Below are 13,752 nucleotides of genomic sequence, written 5' to 3' on the forward strand. Positions count from 1 at the left end.
GACTTTAAATATGTTAGCTTAGGGTGTTTAATGTGTTAACGGCTAATAAGTTTCCTTGATTGCTAGGTTTTTCTTTTGGTTTTGTTTGTTTGGTTGTTGTTGTTTTTTTACCGTACGTGTCAGCAGTGTACCTCGGTCTATACCGGCCCATTCTTATGATGCAGAGACATAATATAATAATAATAATAATGATAATAATAATAATAATGTGGATTACGCCGCAGGTTGTGTTAACCTACACATGGGGAAACAAAACAAACCGGCAAAAAGAATCAGTAAAACGAAAGAAGAAAAAGAAAATGCGTGATATCCAACCCTGAACATGAAACAATCGTGTTGATAATCACGTGCACAGACTCGCCGCACGGAGTTCCAGCCATGTTCGTGAGAATGTTTTGATTTCAAGTTAATGATGGAACGAATGCCTTCACTTTTAAAAGTTACTATCTCTTAAGATGATTTCTCTGCGTCGAGCCTGAAGGCGCGAATTTCCGTACTCTGGTTCAGACAATAAAGTGATTGGGATTGGTTGATTGATTAATTCGTTGATTGATTGATTGATTGGTTGATTGATTTTTCACTTCCGCTGTGTCTCTCTTCTTGAATCACTTTTACATTTATTTGCTTATTAATTTTATCATCATTGTTGTCTTATTTATTTAATTATTTATTTATTATTATTATTACTCTTATTATTACTACTGCCTTTTTTATTATTATAATTATTATTTATTTATTTATTTATTTACTTATTTATGTACGCTTATCTATTATTTATTCAACTTTTTTTCTTTTTTTTTCTCAAGGCCTGACTAAGCGCGTTGGGTTAAGCTGCTGGTCAGGCATCTGCTTGGCAGATGTGGTGTAGCGTATATGGATTTGTCCGAACGCAGTGACGCCTCCTTGAGCTACTGAAACTGAAACTGAAACTCTTGATTTACTTTCTACGTACCACTCTCCTCGTATACGATTCGTTCTTCCAGAGAAAAGCTTTCACTGGCATCTTCCAGAACGTAAAGTGAATACATCGTGGTTTAGCCTCACCGCACCAAAACTTTTGAGTTAAATTCGCTGCAATCCACCCACCAGAATGGCCGTAACGCCGGCCGGCCCGCAACTCTTGGGTGATTCTGTTAAAGAGTCAAAACACATCTTGCCAGCGGCATTCCCAATGCTACACTATATATATATATATATATATATATATATATATATATATATATATATATATATACACATGTATATATATATATATTATATAATTTATAGTGTGTGTGTGTGTGTGTGCCCAGTGTGTGAGTGTGTGTGTGTGTGTGTGTGTGTGTGTGTGTGTGTGTGTGTGTGTGTGTTTGCCTGAGAGCGAGAACACCTGAGCATGCTTGCGGTGTTCTTGTCCAGGAACAAGGGAGGGAACAAACAATTAATGATGGGCTTCATCATAGCCGGGTTGTTTCCCTTGCACTAGCGTTCTCTTTCGGCATGCCAGTTTCAACACAGGAAAGACACAGGATTGCAGAATAGTGCACAGTAGTTTACACACACACACACACACACACACACACACACACACACACACACACACACACACACACACACACACACACACACACACACACACACACACAAAACAAAAAAGCAACAAACACATACAAGGCCTACAGACGCCCACAATGGGGAAAAAAAAAAAAAAAAAAAAAGCCACCAAAACGCCTCGAAGTCTCCATGCTGAAAGACATTCTAAATCATTGAACACCATCAATACCTGTTTTCTTCTTCTTCTTCTTCTTCATGCCATGATGAATGAAAAATTGAATGTATGTGTATGTGTGAACAGTAAGTGCGTGTGTGTGTTTGTGTATGTTTGAGTGTGTGGGCGTGAATGTGTACGTATGTCTTTGTTGCTTGTTTTATAATTTTGTGTGTGTGTGTGTGTGTGTGTGTGTGTGTGTGTGTGTGTGTGTGTGTGTGTAAGTACCTATGTACATGTAATGTACCAATTGTTCCAGTTTTTCATCGCTTTGTTACCTTTAATAGACTATTCAAGTTCCTATTCTTATTCGTCGTTCTTATTATTTTATTTTATTTCAGTTTATTTCTTTATTTTTATGTTTTGTGTCGTTCGTTCTTTATTTTTTATGTCGTTAAATGGGCAGAATTGTAAAAAGGCCTTTACTGTGCCTAATTCTTTACCCATTAAAGATTCAATCAATTCAATCAGTCAATCTTCTCATCCTCATCATCACCCCAGTAACGCGTATGTGCAAGAACATCATAATCATCATTGCAATACGTACTTCGTGCTGGCGGCAATCTTTCAGTAATATAAATCCACACACGCGTGATTTAGCCCTCTTAATGCTTGGTGGTTCCTGTACTATCAACGATAAATCATCTCTTTATTGGATGTCCTTAGCAGCCAACGGAGAACGTCATGCAGTGACGAAGGAGGTGCATAGCTGCATGACTAGACGTTTGAGGTATATTATAACTTAAGATCGAATGTGCCAGGTTTTCGCCCACTTGAGGACAAGACTGTCCATTAGGTCCACAGCCTGAGATAAATGTATATATAATACGCACATCAGCCAGACGCGTAAAATAAGGCGACCGCATTTGGGGCAAAGAATTACAGGGTCAAGTACAAGTGGCTTCCACACGGAAACGCGGACAGTGTACTCATTAGTACGAACAAATGTTCGTACCTACTCTTGGCTGCTGTAGGTTTGAAGGATAGTATGACCCGGCCTTAACTGACACGTCACTTGGCAGTCAGTGTGTGTGTTGTTTGTTATCAGTGAGTGTAAGTGACACAGCCCGGTGTGAACTTACGACCGGCCAACACTGAGCTGCACAGAAACTTGATGAAGGAACAACAGAAAGGGAAACAACAGACGATCACTGTGACATTGTACACCGTGTGTACTTGGTTGGTTTGAGATCTGTTTCATGTGGGGGAAAAAACCCGGCAACAACAAAACTTGTGAAGCACTCATATACGCGTCACTGAGTGGACGCCCGTTTCTGTGACTGATGGCCCGAAGAAAAATTTAATGTTTCTGGATAGCTTATGTGTGACCGAAAGGTAGACGGATGCTTACGGCGTAATACACAGTAACGACATCATTATCATTGCTTTGAAGTACGTGGGGTTACGCCGCCAGTCAGGCAGCTGCTTACGGTAGATGTGGTGTAGCGCATATGGAATTGTCCGAACGCAGTGACGTCTCCTTGAGCAACTGAACTGTGCCGCGGTGAAGTATTCACGAGTGAAAGCACTCGAAACGCGAATGACAGGCGAAGATACACGTGGTCTGGTGCCGGCAACTCATGACTGTAATCATTGGGTCAGTACATTTGATATGAACAGTTAAAGTACATGTATACGAGTGACGAGCCTTGCCGGCATAAAGACTAACAACTATTGTTATAGTGTCTGTGGATGGTGCAAACCGGCGGCCCATGTAAAAACGGTCAGATGTTTCTGCGTGTATCCGGAACCGAAAAGAAACTTGTGAAGAACGGAACCACTAACTTAAGTTATACAAGCCATCAGTCGCCATAACTGTACCTGTTTCATCCAAAGTTTGGTGAAAAGCGTTATTTCAAAGCATAACGTTACTCATTATACCATGATCCCCGAGGCAAATAACATAAAACTAATTAGTAACCGTGTCAATCCTAAACAACACATTATAAACTCAACCAGGAAGTGTCACACCAAGACAAAAAATAACACGATGTTATTCGAGTAACAATGATCCAACTGACCGACCTATAGCTAATGATCAAGTCTTTTACGATCACGTCAGTGACAAGCTAGCCTTTAACACGTTACTCTATATAAAAAGTACAATTCAGACGTGGCAGAACCCGTAGCAGTACAAATTAATATTCGGCTCTACCCAGGTAGGCAGCCTGTGGTGCAAATGACTCCGTGTTTGCAATGCGCTTAGAGCTTGGTCTCCGACCGAGGAAAGGTGCTATATAAGTATCCATATCATAATCAACATTTTAATCCCCCAGCAAAAGAGTTGTGAGTGTTCGTGTGTGACGTCATGTTCAGAACAAGATACACATGTGCACCGTTCCGACGTCAGCAGAGCACGTCCAGCCCCCAAGACTGGGCCCAACAAGCCAGGATCATCTTCTCCACTCATGCCTATGAAACAATCGGAGAGGATCGGTAAGGTTTCACAGCACGTTGAATGAATAAATGAATGCATCTTCTTCTCCTCTTCCTCCTCCTCCTCCTTCTTCTAGCAAGTCAGGATCGTCTTCTCCGCTCATGCGTATGATACAATCCGAGAGGATCGGTAAGGTTTCACAAAACGCTGAATGAATAAATGAATGCATCTTCTTCTCCTCCTCCTTCTCCTCCTCCCCCTACTTCTTCTTTTACTCTGCGTAAAGTTATTGAGACGCTGCACAGAAAAAAACAGCTGTTCACCAGATTCTTTCAGGTTTGTCGGTGTGTCAAAGTCCGAATCTCTGCACTAAGAATAGTTTTCCCGTCCATCCTGCAGTGTCACGGTCGTCAGTCCATCTTGTGTGTGTGTGTGTGTGTGTGTGTGTGTGTGTGTGTGTGTGTGTGTGTGTGTATTTCTCCACTGTCTGGACCCAAAAGATTGTTGTGGCAAGGCCATTAGATCTTGTTATAAACATAGCCACACCAACATAAGTTTCGTTTTCTTTGCTAATTTCAGCAGGATCTCTGTCATGGTCCAATATATATGTCAGTGCTGTTTGATGATTTGGCACACTTGTTCATTGGTGATAATTATCAGTGCATATTCTGTTTAAAGAAGGCGTGGGGGGAGGGAGAAAGAAAAAAAAAAAGCAAGTGAGTTCGCTCATTCTAGGCACATGGAACATGCGCACTAATCCTATTTGACCAGGAAGATGCCAACGGGCCTAAAAGAACGAACTGCTCTTCACTGTAAGAATTAAAAGAGCTGGCGAGACATAATATCGATCGATACTTCTGCTAGTACTCAACGAAAGTCGCCTTGCTGATGAAGGACAAGTCACCGAACTACCCGGCGGTACCAGTTACCAGTTATTCCACTTTTCTGGATAATCCACCCACACCCGAACAGCACCAGCTATATACAGACCTCTGTCTATATCCTGTGCTACAGACAGACTGTTCAGAGCATGGAATAGACTTATCAGCCCATGTATGTGAAGCTCAAGCTCATCTTTGCTTGAGAAGGAGAAACTGACAACAATTGTTATCATTTCGTTATTTATTTGCTTTTAGTTGTTGTTGTGTTTTTTTAAATGTAATAGTAAAACGAACTATCTGCGGGAGAAAAAAATTCAGTGGCTTTACAGATGTTATTATTTTAAGCTATGATATATATATATATATATATATATATATATATATATATATATATATATATAAAACACTGAGCTTATATCACAGATTGACATAAGTTTACATAAGGGCCAACAGCAAAGTGAAACCTGTATTATCAATGGTTTCTCCAGTCAATGGGAAACCATTTACAGCTTAGTCTTTTTGTGAAGGACTATGACTCAAACTAGGAGGCAAAATTGCACTGGCTCTTAGTGCTGCAGCCTTGGGGGGCTAGTTGGCCTTTGGGAACCATCCCAACGCCGACTGTCCTAAAACTCTCTTGGCCGAGAGAGTGGGGATGTAACTTGGGCAAGACACTCTCCACTATAATCAAAATCTAGCCCAAATAGTCGGAACAGCAGTTGCCTCCTCTCTCTCTCTCTCTCTCTCTCTCTCTCTCTATATATATATATATATATATATATATATATACAAGGTTCAACAGTTGTGTATGCCGCCAGTGTAATGGTCACCTATCAAAGCCATAGATGCTTTATTGATCGTGCACTTCTTCTCATTATTAATCTTCTTATTATTCTCATTATTATTACAATGAAAAACCACAGCTAACGTTTATAAACCACTGAATAACCAACTCTGTGTGTGTGTGTGTGTGTGTGTGTGTGTGTGTGTGTGTGTGTGTGCTGAAACATCGATCAAGTTTCTCTGATGTATTAATCTTTTTTCAATGTGTTCATGACGAACATGTGTGTGTGCCTGAAACAGCCGTTTTTTGGTGTTTTTTTTTTTGTTTTTTGTTTTTTTGTTTGTTTGTTGTTGTTGTTGTTGTTGTTTTTAATTTTATTTTTCTATTATTATTGTGTTTGTTTGTTTGTTTGTTTGTTTGTTTGTTTGTTTTGTTGTTGTTGTTGTCTTTTTAACTTCAATGAGAAACCAGTAGAATATCATATGCAGTCTTCGTAATTTGAATAATCTCTCGATTTTTTTTTCTAACATTATTTTTATGAAATATATAGCCTTACCTGCTTTTATGAAGAGGTCCTTTTTTTGAAGTTTGTCTTATATTCATAGTGGATTGATGGTCTAGAGGTAACGCGTCCACCAAGGAAGCGAGAGAATCTGAGCCTGCTCAGCCGCCGATATTTCTCCCCCTCCACTATAGACCTTGAGTGGTGGTCTGGACGCTAGTCATTCGGATGAGACGATAAACCGAGGTCCCGTGTGCAGCGTAAAAGAACCCACGGCAACAAAACAGTTGTTCCTGGAAAATTCTGTAGAAAAATCCACTTCGATAGGAAAAACAAATAATCCTGCACGCAGGAAAAAAATTAATTAATTTTTTTTAAAGGTGGCGCTGTAGTGTAGCGACGCGCTCTCCTTGGGGAGAGCAGCCCGAATTCCACACGTACAGAGAAATCTGTTGTGATAAAAGGAAATACAAATACAAATACACAAGCTCTGTTTGGCCCGCGTACACTGCATGTACGTCAGTTTCAGTTGCAATAATCAGTTATCACCACGACCGATTTATCTCTCTCTCTGTCTGTCTCTCAGTCGCCCCCTCTCATTCTCACTATTGATTTTAATCTTTCTTTTTTTCTCTCTCCTAAAACACACACACGCAGTCACGTACGAGCGCGCGCGCGCGTGTGTGTGCGCGAGCGCGCGCGCGCACTCGCAGAGAGAGAGAGGGAGGGGGAAGGGACTGAGAGAGACAGAGACACAACGAGAGAGACAGAGAGACACGCACAGAGAGAGCGGCAGCAGCTCAAGTTCTCAAAGCACCTCAGTCTCCGCCCCCCCCCCTTCACCCCACTCCCTCCCCAACCCCCCTCCGCCCCCACTGTGACTCCCGTCCCGCCATTACGTCTGAATGCTGTTCTGGAGATGCAAGATAACCATGCAATGGACCAGATTACATAATTTATTAGATCGATGATAATTCTCTCTTGGGCAAAAAGTTTTCTCGATTTCTAGATCACTTCGCCCACCTGTATTTGTAGGTATATGCACTTAGTTAATCAGTTTGATGGACTTGCTACCTCTCGCCCTTTATCAACTTTACTTCTACCCCTCTTCATTGATTTGTGTGTGTTCTGTGCGGGGGGTAGGGGTGGGATCAGTATGCATGTGTTCCCGCTGCGTGCGCACGCGAAAGAAAACTGATCAAAGCAGTTCCACGCACCATGTATAATGTCATATCAAACAGCAACAACAACACCAGCGACAACAGCAAAACCGAAACAGTTTCACCCATTGAAAAAGGTATATTCTAGATGTCTGTTCCGCTCTTTTGCAATCCACCGCCGACAGTGCGTGCCAATGGGAGGAACGGCGACCGAGCACCGTTGCCATGGTGATTTCACAACATTCCATGCAGCAGCTCCCCAAATCTATCGTTTCGAATAAAAGGAATGTATAAATTCGTGAATTTGCATATAAATACAACACATATTTCTATTAAATACTCACTATAAACACAAATTTTGTTAGAACAAAGCATGTTTTTTGCCTTTAAAGACGCAGTCTGCGTGTACGATCACAGAAATACGGAACTAAATTATGCATTCGCTCGGACGATTGTCGACAGAAAGCAGAACCCATTCCGCAAGAAGCCTTCAGGTTGTTCGACAGAACATGGACTTTTGACATGCTGCCGTTTGCGAGCGTAACAGCGCAGCATTTTCCAGGATTTTGTTGTGGTTGGTGAACATGATTTATTCTTGTCGGTGATGTCAATATTGATTGTTTTCGTTCACTAATGATTCAAAACAAACATTCTGTGATTGAGTGTGAAACACGCTGCGGGGTTTGATTGTTTTCCGAACTTCGTAATACTGTATATAAAGTGTTATCAGACTTCATGTGGCTTTCATAGACCAATTGTTTAATTTTTTTTTAATTCAGCAATGAATGAAACTGAGCATTCTGTGATTCACGACGTGATGTTACACGTTTTTCATACGTTCGTGTGGGACACAAATACATGGTTTAAAATATACATCAGTCTTCAGTAGATTTGTTTAATATTAGTGTGTGCACATCCCAGAATGGGGTAAATTTTTACAAACTCCGCTGTGATGATTATAACACTGGAGTCTAATGGCTTAAGTTGATGAATAAATTAAAGCTTAATCAGTAGGAAATGAAGGGAAACAAGGTCTGTTCATAATCCTCCACTGTAAAGGTAATCTTCTTGCCCAACATGAAATAGATCTATATTTACATCTGAAGTGTACTTGCGTACACCGCCCAACAACAACAAACAAAAGAAGAAAATAAATAAACAAAATAAAATGGAAGAAATGAAGATGAAGATTTGATGCGAACATAAAAAGGCCGAGAGGTCTAAGCAGATGACTGCCAGTCCCTATACTACTACTACTACTACTACTTTTATTTCTATGACTTTATTTGTTTCATTCCTTTTTTTTTTTTTTAAAGACAAAAAAGACAATTGTTTTCTTTATTTTTTTATCTCAATTTTTGTCCTGACCTTTTTTTTTTAACTTAAAAGTTAAAGGCTTCCGTTGTTAATTTCTTCTATTGGTATATTTTGCATTTTCAGTGTCTCTCTCAATCTGTACCTTTGTGTCTTTTTGTGTCTCACTGGATTTTTTACCCCAAACCCACTTAATGTATCACTCTGTCTATGATGTACATGTGCTGTTTCTGCCTCAGTCCTTTCAATCTTTTTGTCCTTTTATTTTCTTCCATCAACATCTGCATCCCTTCTCAGCCTCGAATCTGCTCTCTTCAGTTCCAACCCTAAGCATTGATAATTTCTTTTTTGATATCCTTAATCATTCCTGATTTGTGTGTGTCTGTGTCTGTGTCTGTGTCTGTGTGTGTATTTCTTCCCTTTGCGGAAAAAAAATTACACTCTCACACCTTTCCTTTAGACTTTCTGTCTGCAGTTGGTTTTATATCCCGCTTATTGTTGGTATTATTGCTGTGTTTTTCATTTTTAGTATGTTAAAAAAAAAGGAAAAAAAAAGAAAGCCTTTGACTCTTTCAACTGGTAATTTATTTTCAAAGGTTTCAAAAGGTTTGTGATTATCATTAGGTAAAAGTCCAAACTTTTGTCCAGGCATGGGCAAAAGTAAAAACAAAGGAGTAAACTGTAATAGGCACATGAGCATGTAAGAAACCTAACAGTTACCATACAGTGTTTGAAGCCAGTTATTGCTGCAGGGCATACAAACATAACTGAGAGATATTACAGCATGAGATGTATTGCAGATTTCACATTTTTAGTTTATGGACTTAAAGTCAAGCTGCTTTCTGTAGTGTATGTTTTATATTTAAAAAATACAGTGTGATTAGGGTGGAAAACAATATTATCAGTCTGTGCCTATCAAATTGTTGATAAATTCATGAATTTTCAGCATAACATTAACAAAAAGATTGTGAATTTATTGGTCTTGTGATCATTTAAAAACAGCCCCATATTTCCAGAGAAAGTCAGGAGTCATGTCTTGGTGGTCAGAAAGCCAGCTAGCAAATATTTCAATATACAAAAAAGAGAAACAAAAGACAAAAAAGTTAAATAGCGGGAAATGCATGTACTTCTGTCCAGAAAGCTTGATCACCGCATTGGGTCTGATCTGTATGTCGGTCAGGTATTTGATTCATCACTCAATTTCATCTTTAAAAAAAAAGAAAAAAAAGGCAGATGTGGTACAGCAGTATATTGATCAGTCCACATGCCTTGACATCATCTTGAAACTGAAACTGAAACTGTGCAGAGTGTCTATGGAGGATGCCCATGAAATGATGGCGCGTGTACATCCTAACCGCATGGAGTCATCGGAAGGGATGACACCTCGCACTCAGAGTGTCGTCAGCTTGCAATATAATGAGCAAGCCCAGGTAAGTGTCCTTGACTTCTATTTAAAAAGATGAAGTTTAGTAAAAAAAAAAAAAAAAAAAAAAGACATCTGTCTCTATAGATTGTGATGTGTTCTTCTGAGTGCAAAATTTTAAAGATCAAGCAGGCATGTGTACAAACACATGCAGACACAGTAATATGCTTAAACAGAAACTGCATACAGTATAATTGTAAGGTATGCACACACACACACACACACACACACACACACACACACACACACACACTTGTTTATGCACTCACACGCACGCTTACATATTCTCATGCATGCACACCCACACACACACCACACATATTATCTTTGTTGTTGCTTATACTATAGCCCTGCCCACCACATTAGGTCAAATAAAGAAGGATAAGGCAAAACGCTTCAGCTGTAATTATAGAATGAACATTATAGCAAACAAAAACAACGAAAAAACAGACTACTTAATGACTGGTATGCTTTTTTAATGAAACAAGTACACATTATGCACACTTTTTTCACTTTTTTTCTAATCAGCATATTGCTATTGATTTAAAAAAAATTGAAATAAAGGGAAAAAAAAAACTACCAAAACATCATTGATGTTATGGTGTCAGATGTGTGAAATAATAATATTTATAGTGATGCTTTTTGAAAGTTTTATCAAAATTCAGAATAATTGACTGACTATCCATTGATGATTTCATTACATGTAGATTTTTTTTTTTAATTCAAAGTCACGCGAAAACTCTTCACTATGTTTTGTTTCAGTTGGCGGAGGGCAATCTTGTCGGTGGAGCCAGTCCAAGTCAGTTTGTCAGCTCAAATGAAGGGGAAGAGGCTCAGTGGATCAAGAACAATATAAAATGTCGTGAATGCCGCTGCTTCTTGCCAGTAGAAAATGATTCCAGCGATGATGAGTAAGTGAAACTCTTTCAAAAATATTGTCGTTTGCTGGAACTGTTGAAGTGCTGTGGTGTTGAATTTCAGGCGGAAATGAGTGGTGGTTCACTCTGAAGATTGTACATGGTACCTTGACTTCATTTTATTTTGACAGCTGTTCTGAATATGCTGTCCATTGATTATCAGGTTTTGAACACTAACACTTATAACGAGTGTTTGACAGCTTACATTACTGTTGGAGATACTTGATTTTACCCATTGTTTAGGAAGATTTCTGAGGTCAACTCTCTCAATTTGGTTGTACAGGTATTAGATAACAGGTCTGTTAAACAGGTTTTTAAATTATATTTTTTGCATGAATCCAGGTAATAGTATAAAGCACATATTAAGAGAACTATTTTAATGCTGCAGAACAGGTTTTGCTACTGGAAACCGCTTTGATGGGGTGGGGTGGCATGGATTATTATCATGGCCAACACTGTGCTGGGATCTTGGGTTGGGCAATTTTGTCCACATCTGTGAAGTTTGGATTACTGCAGGTTATGCTTGTTTTGGTAAATTTGTGCTTTGGGCTCAATGCCAGATTCTGCCATGGTCCCTCCATCAAGCAGTGTGTAGACTTCAATGAACAGCTGCTGAGATATTGTATTGTATTGTATTGTATTGCTTTGTATTGTATTGTATTGCTTTGTATTGTATTGTATTGCATTGTATCACTCTTTTCGTCACAACAGATTTCTCTGTGCGAAATTCAGGCTGCTCTCCCCAAGGAGAGCGAGTTGCTACACTGAGAGCCATTCTTCTGTATTTTGTTCTGCCTACAGTTTTTTTTCCCCTTATCGAAGTGGATTTTTCTACAGAATTTTGCCAACCCATTTGTTGCTGTCGGTTATTTTATGACGTGCGCTAAGTCCATGCTGCACACAGGACCTGTGTTTATCATCTCATCTGAATGACTAGCATCCAGACCACCACTCAAGGTCTAGTGGAGGGGGATAAAATACTAGCGACTGTGGGATTCCAACCAGCATGCTCAGATTCTTTCACTTCCTAGGTGGACGCATCACCACAAGGTGAACACTCCACTGCGGTGTATTATAAAAATCAAGAGCATTAATGTATCACAGTGACTTAGCAGCTGTTCATTGAAGTCTACACATTGTTTGATGCAGGCACTGAGGCAGAATTTGGCATTGGACTTCTGATCCAGTGTCCACCAGTGTTTCAGGGTATGAGGCCCCATTTCGGCATGGCGTTGTGTCCTTGGGGAATGGCACTTTACTCTGATTTTCCTCACTTCAGTCAGGTGTGGAAGGGTACCTGACGTCCATGTTGGGGAAGGTTAAAACAGCGGAAGAAAAGGATTGGGCCCTGACCTCTGTGCTGAGCCCTAGATACAGAGAATATTGATTCACTGCCTTTGTGGCTGTAAAAGGCTACTGGACATTTAACTAATGTTTTTTCAAGACACATTGTTCATTTCCCTGTTGTCAGTCAGGTTAGGGATACTGCTTGTATGGCTATAAAAGCCAACAGGACCTTTAACATTTTTTCAAAAAAACCATATCGCTCATTTCTCTTTTGTCAGTTTGGTTACAGATGATGATGATGATGTGGATACTTATACAGCACCTGTCCATGGTCAGAAACCAAGTGCTAAGTGCTTTACAAACACAGTCATTTGCACGTCAGGCTGCCTACCAGGGTAGAGCTGACTGACAGCTGCCTTTGGGCGCTCATCATTCGTTTCCTGCTTTATTTACTCAGGATTCAGTTACGCACACACATGCACTCACTCTCACAGACATGTTACATTTTGCGTGTAAGACCATTTTGTTTATTTACCTGGCCACATAACATTTTACATGTATGATCGTTTCGTTTATTCACCTGGCCGTGTAGGCAGCCATACTCCATTTTTGGGGTGTGCATGCTGGGTATGTTCTGTTTCCATAACCCAACCAACACTGATATTGATTACAGGATCTTTAATCTGTGTATTTGATATTCTTCGTGAGTATACACATGAAGGGGGTTCAGGCACTGAGCAGGTCTGCACATCTGTTGACCTGTGGATATTGGAAAAATCTCCACCCTTAAACCACCAGGTGCAAGAACCCAACGCTCTAACCATCTGACCATTGCGCCCGTCAAGAGATGGCAAATGAGGGAACATCATCTTGTTACATGACTTAATTCTTGAATAATAATGATAATAATAAAATGCAGTCTTATATAGCGCAGTACCCCCGTCTCAGATGGGGCTCACCGCTCTTCACAATAAAATTTACAAATTTAAGACTTAACTGACGTAAAGTATGTACAAAGTTAACACAGTTTCACATCACTTTGGCTGAAATATACATATGTTAGACTAAGTGACATAAAAAATATGTGGATCAATACAGGCACCTTCACAGTCTCAAATAACACAGGCGCAAATCACAGCAAAACAAAGCACACCACATTCATCATTCTTAACAGGCAGGTGATAAAAGAGATGGAGAGTTGGGAGAGTCAGCGTATTCAGTGGGAGATATACTTCAGTAAAGCCAGTCTCATCTTTCTTGATACCTAGGATTCTTATGACAGCAAATTTGTGTGTGTTTGTGAGTATGTATGTATGTGTGAGTGTGTGTGTGTGTGTGTGTGTGTGTTTGATGAAATTCC

At 39.8% G+C, this 13,752-nt stretch overlaps 1 protein-coding gene across 2 annotated transcripts in view; it reads left to right on the forward strand.

The window, feature by feature from the left end:
* Nucleotides 1-2,710: 2,710 nt before the first annotated feature.
* The window catches only part of LOC143290567 (transient receptor potential cation channel subfamily M member-like 2), a 117,846-nt gene continuing 106,804 nt past the window's right edge, over nt 2,711-13,752 (forward strand). Inside the window, exons 1-3 of one of the 2 annotated variants that reach the window (XM_076600131.1) lie at nt 2,711-4,183; nt 10,072-10,195; nt 10,951-11,099. In XM_076600131.1, coding sequence (XP_076456246.1) covers nt 4,056-4,183; nt 10,072-10,195; nt 10,951-11,099 — 401 coding nt within the window. In that variant the 5' untranslated portion in view covers nt 2,711-4,055. Of the gene's footprint in view, nt 4,184-7,918; nt 8,026-10,071; nt 10,196-10,950; nt 11,100-13,752 lie in introns of those variants that run through there. The other variant, XM_076600132.1, reaches the window with a different exon arrangement.

The sequence above is a fragment of the Babylonia areolata genome, chromosome 15 (genome assembly GCF_041734735.1).
Source record: "Babylonia areolata isolate BAREFJ2019XMU chromosome 15, ASM4173473v1, whole genome shotgun sequence".
NCBI lineage: Eukaryota > Metazoa > Mollusca > Gastropoda > Neogastropoda > Buccinidae > Babylonia > Babylonia areolata.